General features: G+C 38.6%; 3 protein-coding genes and 1 pseudogene across 3 annotated transcripts; 2 read left to right on the top strand and 2 right to left on the bottom strand.

Moving 5' to 3' along the window:
- The first annotated feature begins 833 nt into the window (after positions 1-833).
- On the top strand, positions 834-6,104 carry LOC130995241 (uncharacterized). The gene is made up of 14 exons (XM_057920451.1): positions 834-1,208; positions 1,714-1,850; positions 1,941-2,080; positions 2,419-2,561; positions 2,755-2,834; positions 3,164-3,421; positions 3,681-3,791; positions 3,909-4,031; positions 4,263-4,384; positions 4,453-4,522; positions 4,692-4,784; positions 4,892-5,019; positions 5,094-5,235; positions 5,599-6,104. Exons 1-14 carry the CDS (start codon positions 1,091-1,093, stop codon positions 5,719-5,721), a joined length of 1,788 nt encoding a protein of 595 aa, XP_057776434.1. The 5' UTR covers positions 834-1,090; the 3' UTR covers positions 5,722-6,104.
- Positions 6,105-6,424: 320 nt separating this feature from the next.
- Positions 6,425-9,962, top strand: LOC130995239 (adenine nucleotide transporter BT1, chloroplastic/mitochondrial-like). Its single transcript, XM_057920448.1, has 3 exons — positions 6,425-7,524; positions 9,061-9,222; positions 9,294-9,962. Exons 1-3 carry the CDS (start codon positions 7,009-7,011, stop codon positions 9,765-9,767), a joined length of 1,152 nt encoding a protein of 383 aa, XP_057776431.1. The 5' UTR covers positions 6,425-7,008; the 3' UTR covers positions 9,768-9,962.
- Positions 9,963-10,130: 168 nt separating this feature from the next.
- LOC130995240 (uncharacterized protein At2g34160-like) lies at positions 10,131-11,971 on the bottom strand. Its single transcript, XM_057920449.1, has 5 exons — positions 11,718-11,971; positions 10,781-10,829; positions 10,635-10,697; positions 10,485-10,549; positions 10,131-10,364 (listed from the first exon to the last, which is right to left on the bottom strand). Exons 1-5 carry the CDS (start codon positions 11,796-11,798, stop codon positions 10,278-10,280), a joined length of 345 nt encoding a protein of 114 aa, XP_057776432.1. The 5' UTR covers positions 11,799-11,971; the 3' UTR covers positions 10,131-10,277.
- Positions 11,972-12,883: 912 nt separating this feature from the next.
- Positions 12,884-13,453, bottom strand: LOC130994536 (probable cellulose synthase A catalytic subunit 1 [UDP-forming]; annotated as a pseudogene).
- Positions 13,454-14,377: the final 924 nt, after the last annotated feature.

Below are 14,377 nucleotides of genomic sequence, written 5' to 3'. Positions count from 1 at the left end.
CTCTCCTTTTACTCCATTAAAATCTCACTTATAAGCTCCACGCATCGCATTCTGCAGGTAAGTTTCCAGAATTTCAGTCCCCTTGTGCTACTCTCTTTCTTCTGCTCTCTCATCCTCCCGCAGCATGCATGCTGGCTCTATTTCTTCGTGGTTTGGTTGTGGAGTCATGAGAGTTTTCGTGCCTTAGTAAAGGCTTTCATTCTTTGTTTGCAAGTGATTCTGTCCAAGATTCCTGGATACAACATTGGGGCCACTCCCATAGATTTTGATCAACTAGATTTGGAGATAGGCAACCTGCAGGGAGACACAGACTCAGAGAGTGGTGAATAGAATGTTCAGAGGCCCACAGATTTGGACTTTCTGTTTGATATTTTTGGAGTAAATAAGTAATTATTCATTACATGTCTTATATATTGTATACGTACACCTCTTGTTGTTGACAATTTTATTGTACCAATAATAGCTTCTTCTTCTTCTTCTTTTTTTGTAAGAAATTGTACCAATAATAGCTATATAAAAAAAGTTCATTTTATTTTTCATCATCCTAGTTAAAAATGAAATTTTCTCTCGACTTGGCTTGAGTTATAAAATCTCGATATCAATTTTTTAATCCAATATCAATTTGACATCAAAATTTAACCTTGAATTACGAAGTCCTAACTTACCAGCGACTCATCAGTGATGGATTCTTACAACTCAGGGTTAATCAAATAGGTAGGAATTGGGGATATTGAAAAATAAAATTGATTTTTTTTACCGACGGTGTAAAATTATGAATAACAGTAATAAAATATACGCTTAATATTTAATTTTCGTTTCCCCCTTTTCTTTTAGAGAGAGAGTGAGATGTGTCGTTAATGGTGAAGTTGCGGCTGAAGCGGAAGCCACGTCAGTGAGTCCTGCTGCTTTTGGACAACTTTCGACAAACATAACTACTCACATCGCCGCTTCTTAACTAACACCTCAATCAAACCAAACATTCATTCACACAAAATTCCTTCTCCAAAATAATTCCCTTTGATCTCAACGAGAAATAGGAATAAAAAACGCCATAGATTAGATTAGCTAGAAAAGGTTCGAATTGGGAGAAATGAAGAAACTCTTGATGTCTGTTTCGTCTAAATTCTCTTACCAACCCTCCAAAATTCGTGTTGCTCAATTCAGGTTTTACTGCGATCGCCCACCTTCTTCTCTCTCCAACCACCCTGGTTAGTATATGATTCTTCAATGTGGGTTTGGTTTGGATTAATTTCAGTTCTTGAAAAAGTTTACTTTTTTTTTTTTTTTTTTAATGATAATCGGCATTGTTTTTGGTAATTCCCTTTCCTGAATGATTGGTTATATTATTAATTGCGAAATGGAATAGAATGAATCGAAAACACAGAGAATTTTGTCCAGTTGAAGAAATGTGGAATTCTTGCAGCTTGCCAAAATTGTAGTTTTTCTGGAAAATGTAGTTTGGCTATTTTGTGGATTTTAGCTTTCCTTGTTGTGATTATGAATTTTTTATACTTCACTTCGCATAAATTGCAATAATAGATGTAAAGATTTTTGTTGGTATCAATAATAATTCGCTGTGAAGAACCGCTCATGGTGTTCATTAACAATGAATTAGAATTTAGTCCTAGAATTATAGTTGCCCTGCCCAAATTATAAGCTTTTGTAAGAATCTGCTTAGGTTTTTGTTTGATCTGATTCTCAATTACCTCCCAGGGCCGCTTGCTTATTATAAGAGTCTCGTTAATCAAGGGAAGTTGAAACATGATTCTTATCAGGAAAAGGTTGCTTTTCAGCTGGAGAATTTGCTCGGGAGGCTCGACCAGTATGAGAAAGATATGGAGGAATACCACGTGAGTTTATGTTTCAGATGATGCTTGTACTTGTTTCTGTATGATTTGTTCTCGTGCTTTCTGATATGCATTGTAGCTGTCTTCTCACAGGTAAACCTTGCTAAATGGGAAGAGAATCGAGAAAATGAGAGACGGAGACTTTTGTTGGAGGAAGCCAAAACAAAACAGCAGGGAGGTGCATCATCATCTATGAGCAGGCGACGGAAGTTTCTGAACAAGTGGCTCTCACGGTGAGGCAAAACGCTACATTGTCTCTTTCTTGTTGCTTCCAACTGGCCTCTGCTCTCGTAAATACTAAAATCAGACCCTGTTTAGATTACTTAATCACCATCAAAATTAACTACACTCAAAGAAACTTGTCTAGTTAGTTACATGTTTTAAGATTAATGTAGATTAATAGAGCATAAATCTAGCAACTTACAGATTTATTTTCATGGAGGGCTAGCCTTCTACTGATGAATATGAATTTAAGAAAAATTGGGATATGATTTTGACGTGCTTTATTGGAATAGATTTCCTAATACTTTAATCCCTTCCTATATTAATGAAGTTTGTCTTGATTAAGCAGAAATCCTGATAGTGTTGAGCCTGGCGTGGGGAAGTGGGTGTCATATCTGAACAGAGAAAAGAAACTAGATTTGATGGTTGGACAACGTCCTACTGCTCCACCAGCCCCAAAAGGATTGTACATTTATGGAAACGTTGGAAGTGGTTTGCTGCTGCATTTTTACTCGGTCTTTAATGTGTCGTGTGATACTGTCTCGCATCTAAATTGCTTCATGATCCGTCTCGGAGTTTCAAGTTTCATGCTCGAGTGCTTCTTGTTTTGTAATAGATTGTTGCGAGTTGAGTTTTATAATTCTCTCATGTAAATGGGAACTAAAACCACTATTTCCTCATGTAGGAAAGACAATGCTCATGGACATGTTTTACGGTGCCACAGAGGGAATTGTTCAACATCGGACACGGCTTCATTTTCATGAGGCAAGTGCTTGCTTTCGCGAGTCATACTAAATTGTATATATGGATGAACTGTACTTGAGATAATAGTTTTGTCCTATCATTGTGATTCATGAATTGAAGATGGCCAAGCTTTTCTCTTTACTAAGCCTATGTGATCACTTGCTACATGTAGAGATTGTTGAAGTCGAATTAAGGGACAAAACGGAATTGTGTACATTATAAATATGATTACTGTTGAGCTAGATGCCAGCTGGTTAAGTGGCATCGTTTAGTTTATTTTATCAGAAATCCTTATCATTTCGTTATGTACTCTTGTAAGTAGACTGAGTTTTTTAAATTATAATCGGCAGGCTATGCTTCAAATTCATGATCTCATGCATAAAGTGTGGAAGAGTCGAAAGACGGAGGAGTCTTTTCAATCTAGCATTTCCAACTGGGTTATGAGTCTTCCATTCGATACAAAAGTTAAGGAATGGCTGGTTGAAGAAGAGAAATATAAGCAAGAGATGAATATGAAAAACATTCTTCCAGCTGTTGCCGACAAGTTTCTCACTGATGCACAAGGACATCGAAGAGGAGCTAGTATTCTTTGCTTTGACGAAATACAGGTTTGACTCTCATAAGCAAGTCACCGAGTAATGTTTAAACCTTGGATGTAGTATATACAATTTACAAAATTTTGGATTTATTCATTGTGCTATCCATTCTCAGACGTAAAGTTAGCTTATGATGCCTATCCAACAGATTACAAAGATGATTGTCAGTTCATCAAGTATGATTGGCTATTGCAGTTTTCTGCATATTCTTGTTTGTTCGTGTCGTTTGGGCCGAGAAACTCAACGTCTCGTTTTGTTTTTCTTTTAACAGACAGTTGACGTATTTGCTATTGTGGCCTTATCTGGAATCGTGAGCAGATTATTGAGCACGGGAACTGTTCTTGTGGCTACAAGTAATCGCGCTCCAAGGGATTTAAATCAGGTCAGCCTCAACTAAAATCTTCTAGATGATGGGCCCCTCCAGTCACGGTTTTGTTCTCTATGAACGAAAAGTTCTCTTTTTGTTCTCTACAAACAAAAAAATTCTCTTCTTTTTCAGGATGGCATGCAAAAAGAGATATTTGAAGACCTTCTGGTCAAGATGGAGGAGCACTGTGAAAATATTCTGATTGGAAGCGAAATTGATTACCGGCGTCACATAGCACTAAGTTCAATTGATCAGGCAAGAACTTGTGACCTATGCAATTTACTTTTATGCCTTCTCGTTCTTGTGTGTGTGTGGGGGGGGGGGGGGGGGTTGTTGGTGTATAATTATTTTTATTCTGTGAAATATATGATCAGATGGAGATAAAGAGTGAACCTCAAACGAGTAGTTTATGTTCAAATTTGACCTTGGTAGATAGACTTGCTTAAAATGTGCTTGTTCATATGGAATTTTTTTCTGAGTGTTCAGACTCATTACTATTGGCCTCTCGATAGCACCAAAACGAAGGAATACGAAAGTATGTGGAACAAGATTGTTAAAGAGTCTGGAGGGAGGGTCACTTCTCAAACTCTTCCGATGATGTTTGGAAGGTACCAAAGTGATAGGAACCGATGTATATTTGGCTTTTGATTTGATATGCGTGATCATCTGTTGTCAGAACATTGGAAGTCCCTCAGAGCTGCAACGGGGTGGCACGGTTCACATTTGAATATCTATGTGGTCAACCGGTATGCTCCAACTTTTGGGTGAATAATTTTGTGATTTATTTTAGCTTTTTCTGCATCAAGCCTAGATTCTGTTGTAGTTGAAGCCACTTGAGGTATGCTAAGATATTTCATTATAAGTTATCTTATTTTGTTTTCCTCCTTTACCGTTCGTCTCACATAAAGCTTGCAGATCGGGGCAGCTGATTATATTGCTATTGCCAAAACCTTCCATACTGTCTTCATAGCAGATATTCCTGTTATGAGTATGCGTATCCGAGATAAGGTAACCATATCTTGTCCTTTTCTCTTTTTTTTTTTTGTTACTTGGACCGTGGTTGGTTTGAGTGAAAACATTGCATCTGAAGATTGATATACTTTTGTCTTTCTTAGGCAAGAAGGTTTATCACCCTCGTCGATGAGCTGTACAATCACCATTGTTGCCTATATTGTTCCGCTGCTGCTTCCATAGATGATCTATTCCAAGGAACCGAAGAGGGTGTCTTGTTTGATTTAGAAAGGCAAGCAAAGCATCATGAATATCTTATTTCACCTTTCTTCACTTTGTGTGACAATTTTATCTTCGTTCGTGCAGCTTTCAATTTGAAACAGAAACAGAAAGCACGAAACTCAGACGAGATGTTTCCTCAGAAGGCAGTGTGAGCACAGGAGGAACACCCACCGCGATTATTTCCCTTCTGTCTGGTCAAGAGGAGATGTTTGCATTCAGAAGAGCTGTGAGTATCTCTCATTCAGTTTCTTTATTATATTCAACATGAGATCTTAGCCCTTTCATCCGGATATAGTCGAGCTGATAATCAAGCATGAATCGCGTTTCTATGTTCTTAGTGAGGAAGATATCAGAAACTATATGAACATGATTTACACATTGAAGTCATTGCTTCGACTTCGTGTCAAATTCAATGCGATCATTGCCAGTTTTCTATGCATGAACACAATAAAATGCAGCTCTGTTTGCAGACAGTTAACAGATGATCATAAACCATTTAGCTGATTTTATAGATTTGAAATGCTATTTTTTGCTGGATTCTTGATCACTACATGCTGCTCGCGAATCTGAGGAAGTTGAATTGTTGCAGGTTTCGCGTCTGATTGAAATGCAGTCGTCGTTATACCTTGAAGGCGTACGCTACATTCATCCTTATTACCAGGGAAAGGAACGAGGTTCGGAGATAGACATCACAAATACCATTCTTTCTTAAGATGCAATCCTTATCGTAATTCGTGCATTGCACGGGTGCTAAATACTCGACTTCATTCTCATTTGTCGAACTATCCGACCATTTTGATCGGATAGTAGATTGAAATAAATGTCTTACATGTGCGATGCTTCGCAGACTTGATCTTGAAAGTGTTGGTGAAATTCGATTCGATTCGTGACTTCTCAGTCACGAACTCATATTTTTTCACATAAGCTAAGATCTATTAGTACGTGACCCTATCATTAAATTTGGAGATTAGCAACTTCTTAATACATATAGTTTCATATACTATATAGATAGATATATTTCACTTGTATTGGATACAATATATTTGTATGGTTAAAATTGAAGTTTCCTACCTTATTGAAATTGAGATTGTGTCATTGTGTGTGGTGTGTGTGAGAGAGAGGGAGAGGAAGAGAGGTCTCTTATCGACAATCACTTCTTTATTTTTTCTTGACTTAACGATTTTTTAAAACTTTTAATATAACTTCACTGGAATAAAGAACACCAAATAGTTTGCATTCGTATGTTTTATGACCAAGAAATTGAAAATGCTGAATAAATAAACATAGTTTGAATTTCACAGGAACGATGACACATCTAGACAATATGTTTAAGCATTATAATTTAAAAATTCTAATTAAAAATTAATAACTCTAATTGAAAATCGATGATCCCTAATTGAATTTAATTAAAAAAGAGTTAAGCATCAAACAAAATCAGTTGTAAGAGCTGCAAGTATCAACAAGGAAAAATTGATCCCCTCATTTTATATGTGTGGGCGTGTGAGTGTGAGTGAAGAGGGAAGAACAGAGTCCCACCTCACATCTTTCTGTTCCTCAAATAAAAGAACCCTTCTTTGATTCCTCCGCCTCCATCCATCATTTCTTAGATTCTTCCACCATACCATATCTAATTTATATCCTTATTATATGATTATATGATTATATGATTACATGATTGCCGCTGTACAATCTCACACTATTTCCCCTAGGCCTACTGCCTCAATTTTTTAACCAAGAATTGGAATACTATTTGCTTTTGCTATAGTATATACTTGCTCACCTACCCAGTTGCCAACAATGGAGTTTCTGCCTACCCATTTCCCCAAAATCGAATCTTTCCCTCCGTTACCTTTATCACTCCGCCTCGAGACATGAAATCTTCCAACTAAGCTTTGAGTTGAAATTTATCACACACAGAGAGGAAACAAGGTGACTGTGTGTGATAAAGTTCTTTCCTTTTCAGTTTTCTTCCTGTTTCTGGGGTTTTTGAAGATCTTGAATGATGGGTGGTGGAGCAGAAATGAAATCTTTATCGTTCAAGAAAAGTGGGATTTCATCAGATTCTCAATTGAGGCTTCAATGGAGCAATCAAGATTGCAACTTTTATCCAGGTGGTGGGTTGTTTGCATCTGTGCAAATGGGGGATAACGGAAATGGTGGTCTGAAATTACCCTATGCTGATTTGCTAGTGAAATATGTTTCATTGCCTGAGGGGTTTAAGAATCTTGGTGAGGAGAAGGGTTTGGGGGAGAAGAAGAAGAAAAGGGGGCTTAAGCTCAAGATTAAGATCCCTAATCCTTCATTAAGGAGGTTAGTTAGCGGCGGAATTGCAGGGGCGGTTTCTAGGACTGTAGTTGCTCCTTTGGAGACGATTAGGACTCATTTGATGGTAGGTAGCAGTGGGCACTCCACAACTGAGGTGTTCAACAATATCATGAAAACAGATGGGTGGAAAGGATTGTTTAGAGGGAATTTTGTTAATGTTATTCGTGTTGCGCCGAGCAAAGCCATAGAGGTAAGGGGAGTTGTAGGATGTTGTTTGAGTTATATTGATTGTCTTAAGTTTGATTCCAGTCTTTGTGAATCGCTATTGTTGTATTGTTGTTGTTGTTATATGTTCTGTTTTGGCTTTGAATATTGTATCATTGTATGTGTTTGTGGTTTTTGAGCTTTTCATGGTTTATTGTTTGCTGGTGTCCTTTGTAACTACTGCTGTGTGTTAAGGAAAGTAGTAGCTTGAGACATTTGGCTTCACTTAATGGCTATTAGGTTATAGCTTGAAGTACTTAATTTGTAGAGTTACGCCGTGAGTTTGGGCTTATTGGAAAATCCCATCTATTTCTAGAGCTTTTGGTTGATATTTTGTGCTAACACAACTCTTGCATAGAGTGTGGAAATGAGTGTATGGATAGGTAACTTTTCACTGTGATATATGTTTTGAATTGTGAGGGTAGGAAAATGAGGTGTAAGAGGGTGAAGTTATGCATAATGCATATTTCTTTCAACATCTTATATTCTTGATTCTGTCAATTATTGTGGCTGTTTAAAAAGACTGGTAAATGATGATAATCATGATATAGTACACTTTCAAACTTAATGCCCATCCACCCCGTGAAGTAAAAGATTCGAGAGTCCAGGCTGAAAAATACATGCATAGATAATGGTCTAATGCCAAGGCTGACGACAGAAGCTCGGCAAGAATCTCATATTTTGGTAGTACGAAGGGGGAATCCGCCCAAAAATTGGATGGGGAAAGATTCAACTACTATAATCTGGGTATATTGATATTTGCAGTGGTTCACTTTGTCCCTTTCCTCACTTGTTCTTGCTGAGTTTTACCAATTTCCGGTGTTTAGTTGAGACAGCAAAGCTCTGGTTTTCTCCCCCATAATATTAAGTATTTCCTTATTCAACTCTTTGATCACATTTTCACCTTGACAGCGTATATCAGTTAGTGTCATGATGTCGATTCTAATATCAGTGCTCGTTATTGTATTTCCATTTTTTTTCTCTAGGAACACCGGAATCTTTCTTAGAACTAGTTCAGAGTGGTTGGTAGGTAGGTTTTGTTTTTGAGAGCAAGTCCTTTTATGTTACAATAAGTGCGTTTTCTAGAGATACAAACACGGGTCTCTCAAGTGGAATGTATCGTTTCACATCCCAGTAGAAACTAGCTTTATCCAGCTCCGTCTCCCTCTCCCTCGATCATATCTATCACAAATGCCTTGATTTCAGTCTATTTATTTGAGTATCTTGCAAATTTTTTGATGGACCAAATCTTTCCTCGTATTTGTTATATTTCCAGCAACCTGTTAACTTGCTAATTTTTTTGCCGGATTCATCTTTCTATTTATTTGATTTGCTCGCTTCTCCTCTTTCGTTGCTCTGCTGATTTTTTTCATGTCGAATTTCGTGAGAAAAGGATATGATTGTCATCTATTTCCTGCTAAAGATTGAGCACCATAAACCAGTTGTGTTTAATATGTTAGTTCTTATTATTATCTTGAATTATATTTCTACTCTTTCTTGAAAGCTACACTCTCTCTTGCAGTTATTTGTTTATGATACTGTCAACAAGAACTTGTCATCAAAACCCGGCGAACAGCCGAAATTACCCATTCCTCCTTCTCTAGTCGCGGGCGCCTCAGCTGGGGTCACCTCGACACTGGTCACCTACCCTCTCGAGCTACTCAAAACTCGACTAACCATCCAGGTAAGTAACTAATCCACTTCATATCTGGAGTTCGTTTCAATCTCCGTATCATTCACGCCCGTCACTCACAGAGAGGAGTCTACGACGGTCTGCTGGATGCATTTGTCAAAATACTGAAAGAGGGTGGGCCGGGCGAGCTCTACAGAGGCCTCGCCCCGAGCCTGATTGGAGTCATCCCTTATGCCGCCACCAACTACTGCGCCTACGACACTCTACGGAAAGCCTACAGGAAGATCTTCAAAGAAGAAAAGATAGGCAATATAGAAACACTCTTGATCGGGTCAGCAGCAGGCTCCATTTCCAGCACGGCCACGTTCCCTCTCGAAGTTGCACGTAAGCACATGCAGGTAGGGGCCGTGAGCGGGAGGCAGGTGTACAAGAACGTGCTGCACGCGCTCGCCTGCATCCTCGAGCAAGACGGGATACAAGGCTTGTACAAAGGGCTCGGCCCGAGCTGTCTGAAGCTGGTGCCTGCTGCTGGGATATCTTTCATGTGTTATGAAGCATGTAAGAAGATTTTGGTAGAGAGAGAAGAGGATGCATAGGAAAATGAAGATCTGGTTTTTTGGAGAATAAATTCCACAGGGCTCTTTAACCATATGTCAATAGACATTTTTACAGGCAAACACAGTTTCTTTACAAAATTTTCTTTTTTTAGTGTAGAAATTTTTGCTCGGAACTTATGCAGAACTACTGATTTTGAGATGAGAATCAATGTTGTTTTTCTGTTTTTGATTCAACATATTTGTGTAGATTTGTACAAAATTGTTGAAATTCTTAGCAAGTTTCCAATTCAAGAACAAAACTTGTTAACATTAATCCAAATTTTTCAAAGGAAGCATTTTTACCTATTCAGAACAACCCAAAGTGTAAAACAAGAAAAAACATGTTGAAAATGAGGCAAAGAATTGACTGCTGGAAAAAGCCTTGAATTTGGAAAGCATAATCAAAGCTAACATGGTTTCTACATAAGTTGAGTATCATAAAAGACATCATTTTAACACTAGCAAGATAAGTCTTTCTAACTAGATTCGACTTCATAGATTACTTCCATTCTAGTCTTCGCCTCCGCCTTCCTCTTCCTCTTCCTCGGCAGCCATCAGTTCATCGAAATTCTCTGATTTTCCCAACAATATCTCAATCTGCAAGAAGGAAAATACAAGAAAAACATGAAAAGGGCCAGTTTTGCACCTCAAGAAAAGGACCCTCTATTCCTCTTTCCATTCATAAAATAGGAGAAATCTCTTTACACAGATAGTCACCTTTGCCTTGGGAAACGGCCGCGCTTCCGGATCATCTCTCATGTCAACCGTCAGCGTCCTGATCTCTGCATCACAAAATGTAAAATGAGATGGAAAGAAACATGCATAGTCTATAACCAAAAAGGGAAGAAAAAGGAGAAAATGTCTGACTTTTCTCAATGGCGAATCCGTTGTTCTTCAAAATTTCAGCAATGCTCACGACAGTGGAAATAGCTGCACGGTGAGAATCAACAGTTGTTACACTAATAAATGAGGCAGCCGAGAGATTCACAAAGAATTGGAGGTGGAAGCAATACCCATTCCAAGACCAGAGAGCTCCACATCGTTGTACTGCTGCAAGTACCTCTGCACACATATGATTATCGACTCGTTAGGACATAAACCCTCACACAAACGCACCTAATTCTCCTTTCAAAGGGAGGTCATGATCATTACCCAATCGATGTAGGGCAAACAAGGCCTTATAAGGTATGACTCATCAGCTACTACAACGTCGATGTGGGACATACATGGCCTTATAAGGGGAGGACAAGATCACTATTATAAGGAGAGGAAAGGATCATTACCAACCGGCATGACTCATCAGCTACTACAACGTGCACAATAGAAAAATCCACATCGAACTTAGGTCTGCTCCGATACCATATTAGAATTGAACCCATCTTACCCTTGAAAGGCTTTATACAATCAGCATCAGGGAGAAACAAGGTGGCTTTAACTTTAACACACTAAAATGAAGATATTTTTAGGAAAACTCTTTTTAACTCATCCTTTCAAGTAAAGAACTCAACTTGGCTGCAAGCTAGGGCTAGCTAGGAACTTCAAAGATATTCTCAATTGATACATTGCCAAAACCCACAAGGCCTAATCAAAGCAAGAAAGCGTAAAACTTCCTTTGACAGCTATCAAATGCATACTTAATGAACACAAAATCAATTCCATACAACTATTATCAACTTATATATAAAAGCCACAGCAGATTCATCAACAGTGAAATAAAGAAATTTTATTTTTTATTTCAGTTTCAAATTTTACTATTCTCCACTGCTTATGTTGTGCGCTCGGTTACACGATCGGAGTTCCAGCAGCAACCCACGCAAGGAAAGAGCAGTAACATGAAAGAGAAACACATAAACTTCTAAAGAAGCAATACATTTTTAATTTTTGTTTTGAAAAGCTCAAAATGAAAAGAGGGAAACAGCAGCTAAGAAAGGGAGGGAGTAAGAAGAAAACCTTGGAGAGATTGACGTAGAAGAAGAGGGATTTTTTGGAGTTGGAGACTTGAATTCTGTTTTTCCTCATTTCTTCTGCCATCTCTCTCTCTCTCACTCAGAGTCTCAATAGACCTCTTCAAATGCAGAAATCTCTCTGGTTGTTAAATGACTTTTTTAAAAACTTTTTAAAAAATATATATATTCCCTAAAAAATATAGGTTACTTTTCACTTTTATACACTAGCCTTATCATAAATCTCTGAACTGTTTTTCCAGTTACAATACTGTTTTTCCAGTTACAATACTTCCATTTGAAATAATTTAAAATTCGTACCATAAAAATTTTTCTATATTTTTATGGGACTAAACAGGTACTCCACTCCGTTCCATTACAAATGTCTCATTTTTCATAATGAAATGTCTCATTATAAATATCTTATTCATTTTTTGATAATATATTACTCTTCATAATTAATATTTAAATAATTTTCATCAATTCACTTTATCTACTTTCTATATATTTTTTAATTTTCACGCTCAAAAGTAAAATAAAATAACAATACATAGATAAACTACATTGTAGCTTAATTAGTGGTGTCATAATCAAATTCTAATATCCTTTATGGATAAACCTCAAGCTCAAAAAATAAATTATACGGAATACTTCTTATTCATAATGTAAGTCTTTCTAGACTTTTGCATACATAATAATAATAAATAAGTAAATAAAGTACCCAAGTTAACTTTAATTAACCATAATTTATACTTAATTACACAATTATTGTTTGATGAAAAACATAAAAATTAAAGACCTAAATGATGAGATATTGAGATTTAATGATCAAAACTTTGTATTAAACTCTAAACCCTCATTTAATATAAATAACTAAAAGTTACAAAAATACTTCCATAAATAATTGAAGGGAGTAATAATAATGAGAGTATGCAGTAAGAATAAATTAAATAAATCCAACTATAATTGTTCAAGTTTACACAATTTCTCAATAGCTACACTATGCATGGTGTATGAAAAAATTTGGACAAGGCAAAAGAATGATGAAATACTACAACACAATCAGCTCTTCTCACCTTGCTCTCTCTGTCTGCAACTATCATCTTTCCTATGTACATTGCACGGCGACGAGACAGGGTCGGGTGGGGACGGGCAGCCGATGTCGGGCGAGTCTCAACAGTTGACGTCGCACTGGCCTTGCGCAGCTCTCTTGGTGCCCTCCGACGTGAAGAGGTCGATACGAACCCAAAGCAGGGAGAAGATGGAAGCGAGCATGATTGACCAGACAATGACGATCGTCAGGGTCCGATTCTGCCGCCCTATCAGGCCCTTAAGGAACGGGTAGGTGGACGATGACCCATATCGAGAAGAAGAGCTTTTGGAAGAGCGGGCCCCACGACTGGTACCCACTATTGACGACATACGAGACACCGGCCACGATGCCGACCATGTTGACGAGGAGGACGGTCGTCGGGGGGATGATGAGGGACGTCCACTTGAACACGTAGAGCTCGGCGAAGTCCCCATCCTCGTCGGACGCCTTGGACGTAACGGTGAAGTTAGTATCGATGCCCTCGAGCACCTTAAGGAGCCCCTGGAAAACGGCGAAGAGGTGGGCTGACGTGCCCCCGATCACCCAGAACTGCTCATTCATCCACCAGTCCTCGACGCTCACCCCGCCCCACCCATCTTGAGGATGCCGATGAGGACAATAACAACACTAGTGTTTTGAATTTTGACCATCTGATAATCTGCGCACTTTTACTCTCCTTGTTCGAAAATTCTTGTTTTGGCTCTCTATAGTGTTTTTCTTCTTTTATGCTGACATGTGTCTTGAGTCTTTGTTTCTGTCTTTTCTAGGCAAGTTGCACGTGCATGCTTGAGGACAAGCATGGTTAAAGTGTGTGCGTGTGACGAGCCCAAGTTTTGTGCTCTTTTTCCTTGTTGTGTCTAGGTCTAGATTGAGTCTTTGTGTGTGTTTTCTGCTTGTTTTTGTGTTTGAGAGGACACTTGTTTAGCAGGGACTCGTGGATATTATAATGGGCAATATGGAGAAAATCCGATGAGAAAAAGGAAGGCACCTCAATGATCAAGTCTAACGAAGCCTACAGGTTGGATGCAATCCAAAGATCGAGAGTCACTTTCGCTGACCTGTTGGGCATGATGTTGATCGAGTATGTAGTACCGCTCAAATGGGGGGTTCTATTGCGTCCTGGGCAGTTGGAGCTATTTCTGGGAGAAAGTGTTGTAGCTAAGGCTATTTGCAGCTGACCAAGAGGTTGGTCTGACTTACGCTCAGAAATCAGCATCTACCACGAGAGGCATCGAAGGCATTAGGAAGGGCAGAACGAAGGCAGGAATAGTGAACAGGGGAGCAATACATCATGACCAGGCGTCTAGGGCTAGATGCTGACGTGGCAGATCCGGTGCATAAAGAAGATGCACAGGAATATTTCTTTTCCCATGCGCTGAGGAGATATGAACGCAAGCTTGAAGATATGCATGGATCAGAGAGTGGAGTTTTATCAAAGGTAGAGTCCTTGCACTTGTGGACTCTATCTCGGCCAGAAGAAGAACACTCCAGCTGGAGTTGAACTCTCCAAAACCCTAGCTGCGTGTTGGCATTTGGCCCACGCTTGGATCCCTATAAATATACTTGTTCCCATT

Source organism: Salvia miltiorrhiza, chromosome 7 (assembly GCF_028751815.1).
Source record: "Salvia miltiorrhiza cultivar Shanhuang (shh) chromosome 7, IMPLAD_Smil_shh, whole genome shotgun sequence".
Classification (NCBI taxonomy): domain Eukaryota; kingdom Viridiplantae; phylum Streptophyta; class Magnoliopsida; order Lamiales; family Lamiaceae; genus Salvia; species Salvia miltiorrhiza.
Note: the sequence above shows the minus strand (reverse complement) of the source record. Positions and strands in the feature narration are given on the sequence as shown.

Excerpts from the sequence above, each read along its gene's own strand:
- LOC130995241 (XM_057920451.1), top strand. The coding sequence starts at position 1,091 with ATGAAGAAACTCTTGATGTCTGTTTCGTCTAAATTCTCTTACCAACCC. Across the intron at positions 4,032-4,262 it reads CACTAAGTTCAATTGATCAG|ACTCATTACTATTGGCCTCT; the intron begins GCAAGAACTTGT and ends CTGAGTGTTCAG. Across the intron at positions 4,385-4,452 it reads CTTCCGATGATGTTTGGAAG|AACATTGGAAGTCCCTCAGA; the intron begins GTACCAAAGTGA and ends ATCTGTTGTCAG.
- LOC130995239 (XM_057920448.1), top strand. The coding sequence starts at position 7,009 with ATGATGGGTGGTGGAGCAGAAATGAAATCTTTATCGTTCAAGAAAAGT. Across the intron at positions 7,525-9,060 it reads CGCCGAGCAAAGCCATAGAG|TTATTTGTTTATGATACTGT; the intron begins GTAAGGGGAGTT and ends TCTCTCTTGCAG. Across the intron at positions 9,223-9,293 it reads AAACTCGACTAACCATCCAG|AGAGGAGTCTACGACGGTCT; the intron begins GTAAGTAACTAA and ends CGTCACTCACAG.
- LOC130995240 (XM_057920449.1), bottom strand. The coding sequence starts at position 11,798 with ATGGCAGAAGAAATGAGGAAAAACAGAATTCAAGTCTCCAACTCCAAA. Across the intron at positions 10,830-11,717 it reads TCTACGTCAATCTCTCCAAG|AGGTACTTGCAGCAGTACAA; the intron begins GTTTTCTTCTTA and ends ATATGTGTGCAG. Across the intron at positions 10,698-10,780 it reads GCTCTCTGGTCTTGGAATGG|CTATTTCCACTGTCGTGAGC; the intron begins GTATTGCTTCCA and ends CTCACCGTGCAG.